We start from the raw sequence: 20,871 nt of genomic DNA, 5'->3' as shown, positions 1-20,871 counted from the left end.
TTGGAATATTTGGGTTTGTCATTGTTGAAAAGCAAATCAAACGAAGGAAAAGAATAGAACAAATATAGATGATGACACAAACAAATTCTTTGTCTCTACTATCTACAATAAAAAAAATTGATTTTTGGACTTTTTATGTTCCTCCAAATATCTTCACCAACTCTCTGGATCCAAGATCATTTCATGGTACCAATGATTTAGCCATTACTTTTCTCATGTAATCTGAATTCTGAACCCAAGAGGTGTTGCAATTTGCATTCATGGATCAACCACCCACAAAAGTTCTGATACTTCACTTTTCCTGCATTCTTTTACTGTCGATAACTCACTTTACATCATGGAAGAAAAAAAGGGCTCTTTTCTTTTTCTTCTTTGAATGGCCCAAATGTTCAGCAATCTGCAGAGATTGCAGTGATCATAGGCCTGAGCACTTCACTGTTTTCTGATATGGATTTTTTTCTTTCCCTCATCTCTGTTCTTGCAGCACAATATGTGATCCCATCTACAGCAACAAGCTACTTCACACTGCTTTCTTTTCTTTTGCTGATCTCTGTTCATGTAGCACAGTGTGTGATCCGCCTACAGCAACTGGCAATGAAATGCCTGCAAAATGCCAAGCAAGCATTGTCGTCATCACATGGTTGGTCCAAATGCCTAGTTTGTCACCAAGAAAAGCCCACACTTCACAAGCTGTATCTATCTTTGTAGCAGACCAACACAGGCCTCTGTGTCTTGTCTTGATTCAGGGAAACCTTGCTGTGAACTCAGCCATGGCTTCTGACAAACATTTACAGATACTAGATAGGTGAACACTTGCTATGGATCCATGAAGAGGTCTATTCCTTTGAGCGAAGCTTTTCAAAGGCTCATTGCTAAGTGACAGCTTGTCAAACATTCAAAGTTAAGCTTTAACCACCTGCTAAGAGCATTCGAAGGAGATTTATCAGTTTATGGTCAGGAATGGTTGCACAATTCATCATTAAATACAATTATGCGATATCGATGCAAGCATGACATTGATACCGCCAGATGCATTACAATCGGATTAAACTGAGATTTAATTAGACCTGGTATGAATTACCTAAAACCACAAGACTCTTAGTTGGTCGAAATATAGATTCTAAAAGGCTCTTTTCAAATTTTTAATTACCTTTCGCATAAAGCATGCATAAAAATGGAAGAAAAATCACAATGCACTTTTATCTTGCTGTTCTTATTACCAGATTCTGATGTCATTTCTGAAATTGCAACAAAATATCAAGAGGTATGCTATATTCAGGAAATTATCTTAAGATGCCAAGAAAATTTGAAGCCAGATCTGCTTATGCATAGTTTAAATTGTTTTAGATTATGTCATTATGATACAGCTTGTTACCTGCATTTATGATTTTGTAGACCTGAGAACAAGAATAAGAAGAATCAAGATCTTGACTTAATACAATCATTGTGGTGTCCATTTAGCGGGAAGGTTTAATTAAATGATTATTACTAAGAAGAGGGAATTAATAAGTAGAAACTAGACATAATACAAGTTATTATTATGCCAACTTAAGGTACACTCTCATATATGCAAATGTGCAGAACTTGGATGCAAACAGTTCATGTATTTGGAGGAACCTACAGCTCATGTCAATAAGTTAGCAAAGATCTGTGGCAACTGTTTCATGAACAGTTCAAGGTTTTAATGTATCAAGCAAATGCCAACAAGAAGTTCATTGTAACAAGGTTTAGATACAAAGTTAGTCATTCTTGTCTAAGTCTTCTAAATTCTTGCACTTGGATGAATGTATTCAACTCCATTTCCTTGTATTCTCTAGGAAAAAGTGCTGACCCAACTCATCGTTTTTATCAAAGATATGATTCTTTCTATATATCTTAGCATGCATGAAATGTGCAGTCATATAAGACAGAGACACCTTGTACAAGAACTAACAAAAAAGATGGCCAGGACAAAACATTCTGATCTAGGCAAAGATCAGTTTGCAACTCAGATTCATAGAACACTCCAAACCACTCCAGAGCCTTCAGAGTGTAAAGACAGGCTCCTTTTGTTGAGAGTTCATTGCAAAGGATGAGTGCTTCACCTGCTTGGCTCTACTCAGCAATGGAGGTACCTAACAAAGCTTGAAGAGTCGGTGATACCATCAGGGTTGCAAATGTGGCCCGTGGGGGATCATTTTGGGAGTTCTTGTGAATGAACAGAATGATCAGAAGAACAAATCAGAAAACTACTTCTTTGTCTAGTACAGCTACATCAGATATTTGACAGGCTCACAGGTCTGCATCTTAGTACTACAGTAATTCCACAACACATGATCTCTATGTTCCTCAATATATATAGTTTCATCACCATAATATACAGAAAGCCAAAATAGTTTCATCACCATATCATGGGAATGTAGCATGAATCGCAACCAACCTCTCGATCTGCATTTCCGCTCAAACGTCTCGGACTTTCCATGGTCAGCTCCATTTGCAATGATCATATTAGACATGACTGCCAATTACATCGTGATTGATGTCGATCTCCGTGCCATAAGCAGGAAAAGATGATTGTGAGTTGCCACTCCAAAACCAGAAGACGTTAGATGGTCGAGACATGAGCATGAAAGGTAAGTTACCTCAAAGCTCATTGATGTCTTTTTACTTCTTCGTCTTCAGCAGCTGCAGCAAAAGCAGCATTATCATCGACTAGGTTTGTCTCGAAGGTGCAGGAATGCTTGATGTAGTTTATATAATTGCCTCGGAAATCTCTGATGGAAAAAATTGGAAAGCGTTCGATCGTGGGCCAGTCTGCGCCATTTTGGAGGCATCTGCGGAGGAGTTGGGTGGTTCCGCGTACGTCCAGTCTCTGTAGTGTAGTGAAACATGCAAGGCAATCCGCCAACCACTCTGGTAAATGATTGCATGGAAGCAAAAACCTGCCCAACTTCAAGAGCTCCAGTGCAGTGAGATCAGTAACAATCTCCAGATCTGATTTACCAATTATACTCAGTTCTTTTAGAGAAGGGAAACCTCTGATGGACTTGAGAGCACACACATTGGTCAGATCCAATGTGGTTAAGCAGGTTGCCTGTCGGATCAGGCCTTCCGGTAGAGACTTCAACTTCGGGCAATTTACGAGGAACAATTTGTCGAGGCGACGCATAGCAAAACCTTCCGCTACCCAATCCCACACTTCCAAGTTAGTCATATTCCAGAGTTCCAGCTTCCTTAGTTTCGGAAACAACGAAGGAGGAGAAGTAGAAGAAGAAGAAGGGCGCTTTGAATTCCGTTCCCGTTCATGACCAGTAGCAGCAGCTTCACACCCAAAAAATTCCGGTCCGATGGTGGTCACTGCACGTGCACCTACTATGTGAAGAAACTCCAAACTGGGGAGCTTTCCTAGCGGTGGAAGTAGTGGCCACTGATCGCAGTGAATTAGTTCCAAGCGGCTTATGTTTGGAAGAAGCGAACTGATGCTTGCAGACGCCATCCAGCTGGGGTACCGGAGGCCGAAGAAATTCTCTAACCTGAGCCAAACAACAGATGATGGTGGATGAAGTGCCACATCCAACACCTTCGCGATTCTTTCGATCTGTTCCTCCGTGTGACCATCGGATGTCGATGTGGATGAGCAACTTAAAAGTAGTTTCTTCAGTTTTCGGTTACCCTTTAATCCGCTTGTATCCCTTCTCGGTTCAGCTTCCATGTACGTCATCTCCAACCTATCCACGGAGAGGTATCTGAGCTCCTGGAGGCCGCCTAGTACTTCCAATGGGCACATACCATTACCCGTGTTCACGACGAATCCTTGGAGTTCATTGAGGTGCTTCAACCTTTTTATTCCATATGGAAAGCTCTCCAGTCGTGTACCACTACAATCGAGTGACCTTAGATTGAATAGCCTGTCTATACCCAGGGGAATCTGTGTCAACTGTCCACAATCTCTGAGGACCAAAAACTGCAAATTCGTCAGATTGCATATGCTTTCTGGAAGCTCCGTTATATGGCTATGACGCACATTCAAGTATCTCAAGTGTATCAAATTTCCGATGTAGTGCGGTAGAATCTCGATTTTTGTGTGCATAAGATGCAGGACTCTAAGTCGCACGAGGTTCTTCAAGCAATCATCTATATCCTCCACATTGTTACGTGTTCCCTCCACCAACAATGTCCTCACCGACTCATGTTGCTTGGTCAAACTCACGATATGCTGGATGTCCGTGGTTTCAGTGGCCACAATCGACAACCGACGCAGCTTCATCGGGGCGGCACCACTTCTCCACTCATTTTGCACGTCACTAATGAACAAGCTCTCATCTATCGTTAGGAAATGGCCGAGCGATCGCAGCAGGTCATGCATCTTGGAATACTCATCGTAGTCCAGATCGGAAGGTTGCGATTGTAGAAGGCTCCTATGAAGCAGATCTCTGTAATATTGCTCCCCTGTTTCCTCCAAGCTGACATCTCCTCGTGCTTCGACAAACCCCTCGGCTATCCATAATCTGACGATGCCTGACCAGCGATACTCATAGTCTTCGGGGAACAAGACACAGTAGAGAAAGCATTGCTTGAGATGGGACGGCAAGTCTTGGTAGCTCAGATACAGTGCTCCATGCACACCTTCGGGAAGCCCGGTCCGTGACCATGCGGCGCTGCGGAGAACTTCCTCCCACGCACTTCTGTTGAGTCCTCTGTCGCGGAGGACCCCTCCGATGGTCTTGATAGCCAGGGGAAGCCCTCCGCATTTCTCAACAATCTTCATGCCTGTGTCCTTGAGATCTTGGGCATCCCTTTCCTCCTCTGCATTCATTGTCGCCTTCTTGCACAGGAGGGACCAGCCATCCTCCGGAGGCAGCAGCTTCATCTCGTGGACGTAGGCCGCCTTCATTTGCCTCGCGATCCCTGCGTTTCTGGTGGTCACCAGCACCCTGCTCCCTGCTGCGCCTCCCTGCAAAGGATTGCGGAGCAAGTCGTCCCAGATCTGAGCATCCCAAACATCATCCAACACCAGCAAGAACTTGTTCCCTCTCAGGAGACCCTCCACCAAGGGCTCCAGCAGACTCCTGCTCTGTTCTCCACCATGGCTTCCACCAGCACCTTTAACGATATTTCTGAGAAGATCCGTCTCGCTGAACTCTTGGGACACGCACACCCAGATGGTGGTGCGGAAGCTGGCTTTGATTTTACCATCATTGAACACCTTCTGAGCGAGGGTGGTCTTTCCGATGCCGCCGATCCCCACAGTTGCCAGCACCACCACGTTCTTACTCGGATCTTGCTTTGTCAGCTGCTCCACCAGTGCCTCGGCGTCCTCCTCCAGTCGCTCGCCAACCATGTCAGACTCCATCACCGGGGAAGTTATGCGACTAACTCGAGGAACCACCCTTGGTTCCGCCGCAGACACATGGAGTTGCAGCTTGGACCTTCGGGCCGAGATCTCTTCCAGCCGACCGTTGAGATCCTTGATTTTGACGCCCACCGCATGTCTGAACTTGACCTCGCGAAAGCAAGCACAGATGGGAAATCCGCACGAGGTGGACGGCTTCGGATCGGACTCACGAGGAGTCCACTTCTCGGCCTCCATCCGGCACTCGTCGAGGAGGTTGTCGGCGTCGTACATGACATCCTTGAGCTCCATCAGCCAATCGTTGACCTCCTCGTCCTCGATCCGCCGCTTCTCCGCGTCACGAAGGACAGAGTGGATGTTGCGGAGAGATCGTTGGAGCTTTTGGATCTCCCCAGGGACGCCCAACAGCAAGTCCACCTCCTCTTTAGCCATGTCCTTCAACGTACCGACCAGCCCGGAGATGAAGGCATCAAGAACAACGGCCATCTTTGATCACAGAGTGGGAGTAGAGTAGCTCTCTCCCAAAGTCTTGTGGCAGCCAAGGCAAAGGGTGCGAAGGGTTGCAAAGTCATACCTGCATAAACTCTTCTTTTTTTTTCTCTCTAAAAGAAAAATACTATTATTAGCTGGACGAACAACACAAGAGTGTCTTTTATATTCAAATCCAAATGCAGCCTCTGTCGTCTTTCACAGTATTATTACAAAAAAACAAAAAATAAAGTTAGTGTCATCCTACCAACTAAAGAAAAGACATTAATGGAGATGTGGAGGGAATAGGGTGGAAGACAGAACAAACGCGATTATATTTTATTCTCCATCAAATTATAATTTCTTCACACTTACTTCTATCTTGTTGAAAAATAATTTCCACACATGACAGGAATAACATACAAACATCTAACAATTTCAAGTAAAAGATATTATGTATACATTAAGGTTTGTCATACTGATCAACGTTTTAAACCAACCTAAATCTGACAGACAAACAAGATCACTAACAGATAATATGTCAGCTACAAGATCACTAATAGTTAGTATAAGATGGGCACCCCACTTGGTAATATAAGGCACACATGACAAGAATAACATACAAACATCTAACAATTCCAAGTAAAAGATATTATGTATACATTAAGGTTTGTTATACTGATCAACATTTTATACTGATCAACATTTTAAGGTTTGTTATTTCGTAATAATAACTAGAATTTCACATCAATGCTCTGCATTCATAAGCACAAAGCTATAAACATCTGCAGTTGATACATGCAAAATGTGGGAAAAACATGAAAGGCTCAAGAAATAAAGCCATAACCCGCAGATTCCACATCATCAACTCTTCAGACATGGTAGATCTTATTTGGAACAGAACCAAATCTCTCTGTGAACATATAACACACTGTGATGTTGATATATATTCAGTTGCCTTAGCTTTGATAGTGGAGAACAGGTTCACCCCTTTTGATGACTTGTACCCATAGAAATACTGGATGTGGCTGTTAATGTTCATAGTCATATCACATGGAACTAGCAGTACATATCCAGCTTTGCCTTTGTCATATAAATGAGAATAATCATGCACTTTGGAATTGATTCCTAAATGGTTTCACATCTTTCTACTATGAACCATCTTTGGGTGGAACTGAGGGCACCACTAGTAATCTTCCGATCCCCATATATTCTTGTGCAAACTCATCGTCGTTCTTAGACAACATGTCCTTCAAACTACATTCGAGTTTTCTACTCTGAATCACCCAGAATCTGGGTTTTATCTTCTTGTCCAGTGAGTAGCTGAAGTACCTTGGGTATTCGATAATTTCCTTGAGTGGCTTCTTCATGGTTCTTAAGAGGAAATCAAGCTTTGGTTTCAGAACCATTTCAATGCTATAGCCCAGTATGGGAGAAAATCTACAGATCATGGAGCATACTTCCCTCTTAGACAGCCCAACCCTCATAAGAAAGATCATCCTGCAATGCATCACAAATCAAGATGAGCAGATATCCCACCAACTGCTATATAGCATTGTTACTGGGGATGTACATAAAGAATTGTCAGTGTGAGTGGAATTAAGTGCACACAAAGTGAAAATAAACATGTAAAAGTTATTATTCTATATTACTTAGGTGATTAGTCTATGTTTCCTGAGAAGTATTACTTAGGTGATTAATCAATGTTTCCTGAGAAAAACAAGACATCCTCCCTCGCTGATAATTCACAAAAGCAGAAAAAATAAACATCAGGAAGCTCTGGCCTAGACCATGTAAGACTGAATGACAGGCATATTTCCGGCTCACATGAAATTTTGTTTGGGCTGTGTTATGAGAGTGCCTATACAACTTTTTCTTTTGTTTTAAAAGGCTGGTATTACACTAAAATGGGGAACATTAGCATGTCTTACGATACTGGTATGTTTCAGGCAAAGTCCATGCTAATGAAAAGCAAACTATGTATTCTTGCTCAGAATATGATGAATGTTTAAGTAAACAAGCCGCTGAAAGGATTTTCATTTTGCCTTTCACGTTGGGATGCAAAGCCAGCATTTAAGTAGGTAATGTGTTATGCAAACCACCAAGAGGAGGGAAAACAACCTACCAAAAAATGGTTATCAAAGAATGAATAAACATGTTAAAACCCACATCTAGGTGGAAGTACTTGTCGCTATACCTGGGAAGTAAAGTGTTATCAGTATCCAAAAGTAGCATTTCTGGATATTTTCTGACAACCCGAAGAAGACAGTCTCTTGAGACACCAAAATCAGCAAGGAAATTGACTTTCTTTCTCAAGGTGTTGTCAACACTAGAAGCAAATATTTCTGGACAGCGACATAAAATCCTACCAATGGTTTTGCTATCAAAACCAATTTCTTCCATAAATGATACAACCTAGGAGGAGAGAGAGAGAAGAGAGAAAACTAATTAGCTAACACAAATTAAAGCATGAATCTAAATTTTAGGTAAGTTAATATAATTTAATTGATGTTTTGAAGCATCTGGTACGTTTTTAATGCTAATGCAGCACAACAAGCAATGTACAGAACCACGTTATTAATGCTAATGCAGCATATGCTATGTTATTAATGCCAATGCAACAGAATTATGTACATTAACCGATGTACAGTATCCATATTAATGCTTCATACATAAGCAACAGAAGATCATATGTTTTTAAAAAATTAGCAATTATACAAAAAATCAATTTGATACCTCTTGAAATTCTTTAGGTTTCTTCAGTAGGAGCTGTGGGCTAGAGGTAATAACTGGAACCAGCATCTTCTTCTTAACACCAAATTCATTAAATTGCTCCACCATTGACTTCATCTTTGTAGCCGAACAACCCAATATATGTGGCCAACTCCTAATTGCGAGGTCGACACTTGATTTTGGAACCTGAAGTAAAGTGATATCAGGTTTTGTTAAATATATAAACACTCCAAGAATATGAACCAACAAACCATCTATACAATGAATATATTTCAAAATTCATGACTTTGCAAAAGATGAATAAGAATAATAAAGTTGGTCAGAAAGTTACATGAACCTCATCAATCAAGGTGGCAACTTTGAGTAGGAGATTCCACTTAATATATGGTGCATGACTTTGCAAATGTTATATACCAAAAGAAGTAGAATTGACTAACTAAAAAGGGCCAAGAAGTAGATGCATAAATGCTATTTGGTTGCAACAGAAAAAACTTAAATGTCTGTTTATAGCTTTTGGGTGTTCTTATTAGTGTATTGTGATAGTAGTTATTGTGGATAACAATAGTGCACAGATGGGGGAATCTTGAAATACATATAATAGAAGCAAAAATGTGTTGCAAGATAAGTAATGCTATAATAAAAAAGATGCATCGTGTGTGTTGAAATATGTACAGTATTCAACTAATGTAATGAAAATATGTCAAAAAATCTGAATACTTATCAGTTGCAAACAAGTTTCAGCGAGCAGGTCATGATGCATGACTAAGCAACGACTGCTAAAAAATGCATCTAGCATATGCGCCTAGGATTTATGGAAACTTAGCTTTCTTGACCAACAATTGCATATAAGTCTTGCAATATCCAAAAATAATCCACTCTGACATGGTATTATATTCAACTTAAACATGGATGTAACTTGAATAGATGGGCTCTACCTTCTTTTCATTGAAGAAAACCAGTATCTTCTCATAATTCCCCTGAATACTGGTTGAAAGAATCCATGGATATTTCATCAGCATCTTTGCAATATCTTTTTCTTCCAAACCTGCCTAGAACAATGAGACATGAAAATGGTTTTAAAGACTCCATGACAGAATCTTACTACAAAACTCAGTTGTTCAAGTATGCTGATGAGGAAGAAATCTTAGTGAAAGTTCAGTTTCCTAAAATTATATAATATCATTATACATAATATTAGAATAATTGCAAATAAACCTACAACTTAAGATTCTAATCTCTATAATACTATAAAGGTTCAGGCACCTACTACTAAAGGCTTATGAAGCATCCGCTGATTTGAGTTGTAAATTTACAAATGCTTTTCACAAAAACCTAGAACAATTTAAACACAATGTAATTATAAGTAGTAAGTAGACTCCACTAGTAACAAAATATCTATTCCAGCTTAACTTAAGATTTCAAGGCATGCACGAATCAAAATAGAATGATGCATGATGACCAAACCCATATGCACGCGAGTGGTTGCATAATTAAAACTGGCAATACTGTGACAAAAGCATGTTTCCCAAGCTTCAATAAAAAAAATTATCCAACAAAATACAAACTTCCAAAGCACGATAGTATTCCCTGGTTATCCTTCAACAGAATGATTATCCAGTCAACTACTGACAAGTAAACTGAAATAAATATCTATTAACACTAAAGGACATATCTTTTGATACATTTGTTAGGTTACCTTTGCTAAATGCACACAGTTTTGGCTTGATTTCTTTCTCAATATCACAGAAAATGATAGGGGGGAATGACAATAGTATAGTTGCAATGCCTGCTTCAGGAACACCAAGAAGTTCAAGAAAGCCAACCAACGGTCTAAAATGGTCTTCTACAGAGCACAAAAGAAGCTTTGGAAATGATTCGACCAGATAGGGAAATGAGGCATCTTTGTGACCTAACATACTTAGACCTCCGTGTCTTGCCTCCATCTGCATGAAATATTTGTCACAAATGCTATAATGCATTCAATACAACAAAGATGTACAATGCTACAACCCAGATAAGTAAAAAAGTAACATTTAATATTACACACTTTTTCAAAAAAGGACAAAGTGCTCTGAACATCCTCATCCGCAGGAATCGATAGGTGCATCATCATTCGTCTAGCATTTCTTCCGATAAGTGCCTTATTAATACTGCTTGGAAACAAAATTCCACTCACAAAATTGACCTACAAGCAAATCCACAAAAAGGATGCGTGTGGTTAAATTCATAAACATTAGAGAAATAATGGTGTAATCAAATCGCTACTAGCAAAAGAATGTGTTTGCTTAATAATAGGAAGTGAAAGTGAGGTGAGATAAAGAAAACGGTAATACAAATCACGAGAAACAACAGTTACATTGGAAATGGAACGATAAAATAGCAGTAACAACATATGTTGAACAAGGTGACAACTACGATGTCCGAAACATAGTTGAAACATTCGAAATGGCAACCAGGCGATGAAAGTCATGAATTCACTTTCTTCCAGTTCATGACTCCCCCTGTGGAATTCATGGATAGTAATATTATGTCCCATGTAACATGACGCTCCCTGAGACCAGACGATGGAATAATTGATGATCCCAAATATGCATTATTTTCACTACTAATAATACTTGGCTCCAGAGCAATAAAAGCAGGAGAAATTGTCCCAACTATTTGATATCGTGACCTTTAGGTCATTCTAGAATTGTTGATCATTAAGCATCAAAAGAAGTAAGAAAAGAAAAACCAGTTTTTTCTTATTCTTGCTTGAGAAATTTAGTAACGAAAGACAAGCTATACTATAGAAGCAAGTTCAAGGAAGAGAATGAGATACTATAAACAGTACCAAGAAAAATATGATGATATCAGATGATGAGACTCAGGAATTACAGGAAGAACAGTAGAAGATGATGCACATTAAACGTCAGAACAATGATTGACAAATTTTAATTTGCATTTAACAACTAAATTCATCAAACAAATGAGATAGATGTTAACGCAAAACCATATATTTTTCGCATATTATATCATCCATCTACCATAATTTGAAGCTCTTACCTTATCAATCAGCTGAGGAAGCTTCTCCGAGGACAAATACCTAGCAATGAGCAAAGCAGAGGAGAGTTTGACGCCAATTCTCTCCAGATAAGGAAGCACGCCCTTATCTCCCTTACTTTTGGCCATGTAGTACACCTTCTTCCTGAAACTAAGGCTACCCATGTCCATGTTCTCTTCCACAATCTCGCTATTCCATGAACCCCACAGGCCGAGCTCATCCAGCTCTTGCACGTTCCCCACGAGCATCTCTACATAGCACGGCGAATTGGCGGCGATATAAAGGGAGTCCTCCTGTGAGGCTCCGAACTCCCGCAGTACCTCGACCACGGCTTCCCGTGCTTCATCAACGGCCGGCAAGCCGGACGTCGAAGACGGACACCACCCGTCTTCGGCAGCGGCAAACCGTACTCGCGTGGCCCGGAACCAGCAGCTGCGGACAGAGGAGGTGGAAACCGAGGAAACGAAGGGAGAAGGAGAGTTGGAACCGAGAAAGAGGACGAAGGCGACATTCCACGAGCGAGGGCGATCGATCGAAGGGGAGAGAGTTGGGACTACGGTCGTGGGAGCGGGGAGAGCCCACGAAGCCATGGCTTCCCTTGGGCTCGCAGAAACCCTAATCCCTAAATCTCTAAAACCCAGCTCGACGATGGTGGCTCGCAGTTACTCATGGATCGTACGAAGCAGGCGCACGCAAGAAGGTGCGCGCGGATCCACTCCACACTCGTTCCCGACCGTCAACTAGATTCGTAGTGAACGAAACAGGTGGAGCCCAGAAAGGTAGAATCCGGGTCCATTGTTTGATGCGTTAATTGGCCGCCAATATGACTTGACACACCCGAATCCGATTTAAAATATCAAGATAAATTCTTGTTCTAAATTCGATAAGCTTATTGGATCCGGATGTTTGATCCGCATTCTATCACGGATCTTCGATATGAAACTTGTGCTAAAACAAAAATGCTTATTGAACTATTATATTTATGTTCCCTTCAATTATTTTGAGAAGATCAGAGTTTTTCATGCACAAAGGAATCCAATATGTGCATTTATTCTTTTGTTGAGTTAGTTTTAATATGAGATTCTACTTATTAATTTTTCAAAGGAATAAAAAATTTTCCCTTTGGAACTCATTTTACTTTTTTATTTAAGTTATATATACATATATATATATATATACGTTTGTTTATTTACAATATAAAATACATAATCAAATAGATGCTTACATTAATAATATGTACTATAAATCATAAGCTATATAACCTATATATTAATTACGCATCTTATACATGCATAAGTTATAATTGTCATTCCACATACAAATTTTCCTTTGAGACAACCACCTGTGGCAATCACGATAAACTCTGAGACAACTACGTTTACTTGATTCTCCTTTCACATCAAACTTTTATGTGGAATTGGATTGGGATGTGTGGAGGTGTTGCTCGCATCGGCAGGTCATCTTCTTCGGAACTATGCTCGTACAGCTTTCATTTGCCTTCTCTTGTTCTTCTTTTTTGTGTGTGCAGAAGTCAGCTTGGTCCCTCCGATAGAAGCTCGCCACCAATGGGCTACAGCTAATGATTTCTAGAAGAAGCCAAACGCGGCAGATGAAATGGTCCTCGGTGAAGCTATGTGGAGCAGTAAGGGAGACGACCAAGTCGGCTTTGGTTTCAGACACAGGTTTGTGGTTGAAGACTTGTGAAATGGACTGAGAAAAGACAGGTTGAAGGAGAGAGGAGATGGGAAGAAGACGATCGGTCCTAACGCGTTTACGTGTTATTGCATGCCGCTCATCAAAGCTTTGACCGCTGCATCTTCCGCATTGCATTTTGTAAGTTGAAATCGACAAGTAGGTAAGATAGAATTGATGTCACAAGAACAAGTTTAATCCATTGTCATCTCTATCTCCAAGTATGAAGTAGAGATCAACACGAATGCCTTTTGCCAATCCAAATGAAAATAGAGAGAGTTTAGAGAATAGTTCAACTATTAAGGATTAAAAAGGCTCTCACAACTTAAATACTTAGTCTTTTTATAGTATATTTATGTTTATGTCAATGAATATTGAATAAAGGAATCCTACTGAAAAAGTGTTCAACAAATGGATACAAAGTTTTAAGGCTGCCTTAAACGAGCAAGCAAGAAATAATTACAGGAGGAAGACAGATGCATGCAAGACATGACATATCTCCATTGATGATAAGGGAATCGAAGCAGTCGTTCACTGCATGGGCCAGTGAGGTCTTCGCCGTCTCCCTCCGCTGCTGTCGAGCTCTCACCAACCTCACCTGGAAACAACGCTGACGACCGAGAAGCATTAGGAAGCTTCGCGACGACCCCACTCACCACCATGGCCGACCTTCCCATGAGCTCATGATCCATTCACAAGTCTCGGCTACAGTTTGCAAGCGTTGAATCCATGGAAGTCGGACAAAGCCTGTCGTCATCTTCCCCCCCCCTCCCTTTCCCTTGCATTTGGGTGGGTGTGCATGTCAAAGCTTTTCCCACCGCACACATAAGCCTTTGCAGTCAAGTCTTTATGTGCAGATCTCAAGCTCTAGATGCAATGGACGTGTCTGCAACCCATAATTTCTTTGGTGAACCCTATCTCCCTAAAAGACCCTTCGAGTATATACATATACATATACATACAATATGGTGAGATCAATGCATAGATAGCTGCAGTGCCAATATGAGAAGCTTTGTTAAGCTGCATGTATTCAACTACTGTTTCCCTTGTTTTGTTGTAGCATTTCTCAGATGATTAGGAGATACATTTGACAAGAGACAGTAAACTGAATCTTGATCAATAAAGGGAAACTATTTCTTGATTAAAAAGAAGGAAGTATTTGAGATGATCAAATGGATAAACAAATATGAGGGTCTCAAGTTTGTCTTATAAGCTGAAACCAGAAGGTGAGTAAACTATGTTTTCTGGATTCATTGTGGTACTGCTCAGAGTTGTATAAGAAGCTCAGATGGAGGAAAGCATTCATTACCTAAAGCTCAAGCTATATTATTTGATGCATTGGATTCTGAACCTTAATGAAAGTGAATATGCCATTGCAGTATCCTTAATATTCATCGTTTACTCATAATGAGATTTTCCAGGATATTTAATGTGATTTATGCTTTCTAAGTTAACCATCAATAATAGTCAGCCACAGTGATTTATAGGATGGTCCTATCGTAATATTGGCATTATCACGAGGGCATTGTCGTAAACGGAGTCCGCCGGTAAATAAGCTTTTACCCGATTCGGGCGACTATTTATACCTTCCGATAAACCACTATGAACACCAGAACTCGAATTATAATTAATGATAAGAAGAATCAAGGAAAAATGTTCCCCTTTTCTTTCTTCCAAAGGAGGATCTCATTTTTCTTTCTTTGAAGCTTCTTAAGATCTCATTCTTGATCCGGCAATTCCTCGATCCCGAGCTCGCCGACGCGGATCCGATCTATTCGCCGGCGGACCGCGGGAGATCGGCGTCGATGAACTCTTGAGACGCTTCGGACCTGATCCGACAGCGATGGGGGCTTGCATGTCTTTGGAGGAGCAAAGTAAGCTTCTTCTCTTCTTCTTTCTTACATCCCCTAGATGCTGGATCTTTAACCGTAGTGGAGGAAGGAGCTGCGAGGGCTTTCTCGTTGACTGACGATTTTGAGTGTTTCTAGCGAGATTTGTTTGTTTGAGTTTAGATTGAGCTGAATGGTTTTTGTTCAAGATTGCAACTTTATGCTGCTTGGTGGAATTTTAGCTCGTCCCATGTGGAATGAAGCACTGTGGTTGATCGCATTGTCCCGATTAGTGGATCTTTAGGTTCACCAGGTGTATGAATAGGTCAAACTCAGATTTTGGGGAAAAAAGTCAGAAGTGAAAGCGTCTTAGCATCTTGACGTGGGATGAGGTATGGTCGTGCAAGAGTATCACTAGTTGGTCTTGATTCAGGTTGCATTTCCTTGGTTGTGTAGAAGAGGGCATTTGTCTCTTCACTGTTCTATTAGCTGCAGGTGTATCTATGTTAGGATTCGAGGCAAAATTTTGCATCAATTTCTGCATCTTGCTGTAAAATTTTGTTTTAGGGATTTGCATTTCCCAAGTGCAATGTGATAGTCTAACCAAATATTTGTTTACGTTTGTGGTACTTCCATACTTTCTTTTATGAAGGTTATAAGAATTGTGTGCATTTACTGGACAGCGTTCTTAGGAATGCGGATATCAAGCTCGTGCATCAGGATACCTATGATTTGCTACATCTTAGGGTAAAAGTTTTCATGGGCTTGAGGGGGACCAAAAATATGGACCTGTTATGCTTCCTAAGGATCCTGTGAGAATTTCGTACGTCCAGAATGCCATAATGCATGGGAATAATGTCTTTTTAGGAACACGTCAAGGGAGAGACTTTGCTTTGACTAAAAATGACTATGCATTTTTTGCTGTGGTTATTATCGTGGTGGTTTCTTGGTTGTATTTTGATGTTCTCTGAATGCATCTTGAGATGCCAGAACAAAGGTTTCTTATCGACATAACTTGGGTTTGAATTTGTGACCTTTCAGTAAAACCAATAATATTCCCACCACCTTTACTTGAGGTCTACATTTTAAATCTGTCAATTATGTTTTGGTCAGAATCCTGCTCATAGCGACCTGGTCGAATTGGAAGAAATTGTAAGCAATATTGCAAGTCAATCAATTGACAGAACTCTCCATCTATACCAAAACCCATTTGCGTTTTTGAAAAACCATGTTAAAACAAAGAAAGATATCTCTTTGCGTTGCATGGGCTGTGTTTATACTTTTTAGAGGGGGAAAAAAAAACTTGCTATGATGAAGATAGGCTTGTTAACTACTTTTCTTTCATTATTTTCTAATAAACATATTTCCCTGCTCGCCCATCATAATAAGATATCCATATTTCTTCTGACATAGTAATCATAGCTCAAAATCTAAGAAGAACAAACAATAAGATCTAAAGAATGGGTGCTGAAATTAACAAAGTCAGCACAGGTTGAAACTTGTTGTGCCTGGAAGGTACTGTCCTTGTTGTGTTCACTGTCGCTATGGTACAAATTTGGATATAAATATCCTTACTATAAATCAATAATAAATCGTCTTGCAACTCTATTATGTGTTGGTAGTCCAGTTTGTATCCATATTAAATGAGAGTTGTTGTTAAAGCAACTATATGTTTGTACCTGATTTATCATCAATGTTGCCAGTTGAAATCGGTAAAGCAACTGCATCGCTGTATCCTGACGAGAATAATGATACATCTCAAAATAATGTTATAAGTGCATTAGCCCCTCCGAAGGATGTGGATGATCTGCGGCTGATATCTGGATATGGAAATGTCAATATATTCACGTATAGTGAATTGAGAGCTGCTACCAAGAATTTCCGGCCAGATCAGGTTCTTGGAGAGGGTGGCTTTGGGGTTGTATATAAAGGTGTTATTGATGAGAGTGTCAGGCCAGGTTCTGAAACCATCCAAGTTGCTGTGAAAGAGCTCAAGTCAGATGGCTTGCAGGGAGACAAGGAGTGGCTGGTAATTTCTCCCTTGTACTTTTTCAATATTTATAAGCCAAATTTGTGATATTTTTTCTATCAGCATGAAAATTTCTTCACTGCACCATGTATGAGTTGGCAATTGTAGTGAAAAACAAGTTGTCTGAAAAATGGTGTGGAGATTACACCTAAGGTCTTATCTATTTCATCCTCTTGTATGTAGTTGAGTTAATGCTGTAAACACCCTCAACTTATATAAAATGAAGTCACCTACACAACAAAGGGTTGCATTCTGCAGATCATGATTATGTTATTTAATGGCAATATCACTGATTGTATAAGTTGGAAACACTTTTATCGTTCTTTGGGAAATATATATTACATATTTGCTCTTCTTTGACTTTAGGCTTAAAGGGATGTTCATCCCTAAAAGCAGATATCTAAAGATGTATGGGAATATGAAATTTCTTCAAGTAACCACGGTATCTTCCAAGATGTAATTTATGTTACCTTATTTAGATATCTTATGGAAATCCAGAGAGGCATTACTGTCAAGAGAAATCGTTGTTGGTCCCCCTTTGGCTCCATCTCAACTTAAAATTCAGGAGTACATGACATGTGTAGTAAACTAATACCAAGTTTTGTCTTGGTCAGCTCCTCTATTATAAGATATATCCATATATCAGTTTATTTGGAAGTCCAAGATGCTTAGTATCCTGTGACAAAACCCTATAATAGAAATTTGGACAGCCATATGATTACCAAAGATGGATTCCTTTTCCAATACCTCTGTGATCCATCTAGAATACTAATTAAATGAGTTACTTTTTGGGTTTTTCAGGCAGAAGTAAACTATCTGGGGCAACTTAGTCATCCCAATCTTGTCAAACTTATTGGTTACTGCTGTGAAGGTGATCACAGGCTGCTAGTTTATGAGTATATGGCTTCTGGCAGCCTTGACAAGCACCTTTTCCGACGTAAGTACTTCTCTGACATGAATATCATTACAATACTTAACTAGTTATTGTATAAAAATATTAATATCTGAGTTTGTGGAATTTAGTAAATGGTCATTTGTGGCCATCTATCCATTATAACTTCATTTTTCGTTTTTGACAACAGATAAATAATTTTTTAATCTACTATGAAGAAGGAAGACTTTATTACTAGAAACTAGATATTGCTGGGATATATGTACCTTTTTGTATATATGCATGGATTTGTTTATTATGCTTTTGTATAACAAGAGCAATTAATTGTAACTACTAACTATCTTCATCATATCATTCCTTCCTGCCACTGGGCTCTGTTAAGAGCAATGTTAGTAGTTTATAATTGTTTATGGACTCTTTCCCCTGGAACCACTAATCTGGAATAACCTACTTATACATCTAGATATCTTTATGTATGAAAGAATTATGAAAAAGATCTCATCTATCCTCAAGTTTTTTCATATATTCAAATAAATTTTATCTTATATTTTTTTAATAATAACATAAATCTATCTTGTTATCCTCATATGTGGCTAACAATTAATAATAATTAATCCTTTATCCTTCCTAGTTACTAAGTGACAAGTAAACCAGTGGGTAAGTAGTAAGCTAGGGGCAAAATTAGTAAGTATTGGGAATTGTACATGATGAGTTGTTGCCTTTTGCTTATGAGCACAATTGCCCCTATCTAATTTCCCATATAATAAACATAAGTTTCTAAAATATACAATGATTAAGTATAAGACAATACACTAAAAGCAACTTTGCAACTTGGTAACTTTCTATATTCATTGTGTGCGTCTGAAATATTTCTACCTTCTTGACAGGGGTTTGTCTTACAATGCCATGGTCTACTCGAATGAAAATTGCCCTCGGTGCTGCAAAAGGACTAGCCTTTCTTCATGCAGCTGAAAGATCAATCATCTATCGTGACTTCAAGACATCAAATATCTTACTGGATGAAGTTTGTATCTCTTCTTGCACCATTGGACTGGATATTTAAATTCCCTAGAGCTATCTGCATTATCATTATTATATTTAGCAAACACAACTCGGTTACAGATTATTAAGTTCCTATATATATTTGTAGTCCATAAATTTTATGGCCATAACATTGGCAAAATTAGATAAATCTGTTATATGGTTAAGAGCACAATTACTTACATAAAAAAGATTTCATTCAGTGTGAACTCATCAATTTCTAAATAATGAGTCTGTTCCATTCAAAAAAATATGCATACTTATTATTTGAAAAAGAAAATTGCAAATGTCCAGTATGTGAGCAACAAAAGTGGTTACTGAATCAATGAAAACAAGTAACTAAGGAACTCCATCGTATAATAATATTAAGGATACCCTTTTGAAGCATGCCCATACTGTGAAAGGTCATTTATATGTTTTTCATAACCTGAAAATATAGAAATCATGAAAACATAGTTGTTTCTCATCAATTGTCTAATTCTTGGATTCACTTTGCAGGATTACGATGCAAAGCTCTCAGACTTTGGCCTTGCAAAAGAGGGGCCTACAGGTGACCAAACTCACGTTTCCACTCGGGTCGTTGGTACATATGGATATGCGGCTCCCGAGTATATAATGACTGGTGAGCTTCTCAAATCACAATCCCAACTTTATGCAAAAGGGAGTGCAGATAATTAAGTGCTACTAGTCACTTTCTATCGAGTGTCTCAAATGTGTAGCGATTACATGTTGTTTTGTATATTTCTCTAGATGCCTTGCAGTAGGTGACTCTTTCTGGTTCTCTATTCCTTTTCTCTAAAGAAAACCCATGTTTCTGAGCAACTTTACCTCTATTTTAGGGCGTATAGCTTAAATTAATAACTTCTTTCATTAATTCCAGGCCATTTAACTGCAAGGAGTGATGTTTACGGATTTGGAGTTGTATTGCTGGAGATGCTTTTAGGGAGAAGGGCAATGGACAAGAGCAGGCCCAGCAGACACCAGAACCTCGTTGAGTGGGCTCGACCGCTCCTGATCAATGGTCGGAAGTTGCTAAAGATCTTGGATCCAAGAATGGAAGGGCAATATTCTAACAGAGTTGCAACAGATGTGGCTAGTTTAGCATATCGATGCCTGAGCCAGAACCCGAAAGGGAGGCCAACAATGAACCAAGTAGTCGAGTCGCTTGAGAGCCTTCAAGACCTGCCTGAGAACTGGGAAGGCATCCTGTTTCAGAGCAGTGAAGCTGCTGTGACTCTCTATGAGGCTCCGAAAGAGATTGTGAGTGACCATTTAGAAAAGAACTCCAGCGAGAATGGAGAGAATGAATCAAATGTGCATGCCAAGGGAAGAAAGAAGCTTGGAAATGGCAGAAGCAACAGCGAGCCACCGGTGGAGTTCAGTCAGTACAGTCCTTCACCTGAGTCTGAGAGACATGAGCCAAGTAGAAGATCAATCGATCATGACAGAATTCCAACGCCACCTGCCTATTGAGCCGACGACGTATAAATTGTATTTCTTCTTTTTTTTCTTTCCTCTAGAATCTGTCATTTAAATCTAGGAATATAACATGAGATCAGACATATATGAAAATTTTTATGGAAATTTATGACCTCCAACTATTTGAAGTAGGCTGTTTTTGTGAATCTCAGATATATTCTGACATGAAATTGCAGCAATCATCACTAAGATACAGGAATTCGATGGTGTTGATGTTATTGAAGATATCAACTAGCCAATCGGTAAAGATCTTGATGGAATCTTGATTTTTTTTTCTATTCTCCCTTGGAAATGTATAAAATTGATTATTTAAACAAAAAAAACTAAGAAAGCCAA

The 20,871-nt window shown here is 39.5% G+C and overlaps 3 protein-coding genes across 8 annotated transcripts; 1 reads left to right on the top strand and 2 right to left on the bottom strand.

Moving 5' to 3' along the window:
- LOC103974490 (putative disease resistance protein RGA3) lies at positions 1 to 6,272 on the bottom strand. Of its 5 annotated transcripts, none has more exons than XR_010494916.1 (3): positions 2,622 to 6,272; positions 2,420 to 2,526; positions 1 to 919 (listed from the first exon to the last, which is right to left on the bottom strand). XR_010494916.1 is itself a non-coding variant. In XM_065142251.1 (2 exons), exon 1 carries the CDS (start codon positions 5,816 to 5,818, stop codon positions 2,630 to 2,632), a length of 3,189 nt encoding a protein of 1,062 aa, XP_064998323.1. In that variant the 5' UTR covers positions 5,819 to 6,272; the 3' UTR covers positions 2,196 to 2,526; positions 2,622 to 2,629. The 5 variants fall into 5 exon arrangements, 1 of the variants encoding a protein (XP_064998323.1); XR_010494917.1 differs by having other exon boundaries at positions 1 to 916; XR_010494908.1 differs by having other exon boundaries at positions 2,420 to 6,272.
- A 148-nt stretch (positions 6,273 to 6,420) lies between these two features.
- LOC135633142 (transcription termination factor MTERF2, chloroplastic-like) lies at positions 6,421 to 12,260 on the bottom strand. Of its 2 annotated transcripts, XM_065142264.1 has the most exons (7): positions 11,576 to 12,260; positions 10,581 to 10,718; positions 10,230 to 10,476; positions 9,469 to 9,578; positions 8,537 to 8,719; positions 7,998 to 8,215; positions 6,421 to 7,300 (listed from the first exon to the last, which is right to left on the bottom strand). In XM_065142264.1, the coding sequence occupies exons 1-7, from the start codon at positions 12,161 to 12,163 to the stop codon at positions 6,952 to 6,954; spliced, it is 1,833 nt and encodes a 610-aa protein (XP_064998336.1). In that variant the 5' UTR covers positions 12,164 to 12,260; the 3' UTR covers positions 6,421 to 6,951. The 2 variants fall into 2 exon arrangements, with proteins under 2 accessions (XP_064998336.1, XP_064998341.1); XM_065142269.1 differs by lacking the exon at positions 7,998 to 8,215 and having other exon boundaries at positions 11,576 to 12,259.
- Positions 12,261 to 14,869: 2,609 nt separating this feature from the next.
- LOC103978631 (probable serine/threonine-protein kinase PBL17) lies at positions 14,870 to 20,666 on the top strand. The gene is made up of 6 exons (XM_009394479.3): positions 14,870 to 15,139; positions 16,798 to 17,123; positions 17,925 to 18,060; positions 18,903 to 19,039; positions 19,555 to 19,678; positions 19,937 to 20,666. Exons 1-6 carry the CDS (start codon positions 15,109 to 15,111, stop codon positions 20,527 to 20,529), a joined length of 1,347 nt encoding a protein of 448 aa, XP_009392754.2. The 5' UTR covers positions 14,870 to 15,108; the 3' UTR covers positions 20,530 to 20,666.
- Positions 20,667 to 20,871: the final 205 nt, after the last annotated feature.

Source organism: Musa acuminata, chromosome BXJ1-3, assembly GCF_036884655.1.
Source record: "Musa acuminata AAA Group cultivar baxijiao chromosome BXJ1-3, Cavendish_Baxijiao_AAA, whole genome shotgun sequence".
In the NCBI taxonomy this organism is placed as follows: Eukaryota; Viridiplantae; Streptophyta; class Magnoliopsida; order Zingiberales; family Musaceae; genus Musa; species Musa acuminata.
This window is presented reverse-complemented; position numbering and strand designations above follow the sequence as displayed.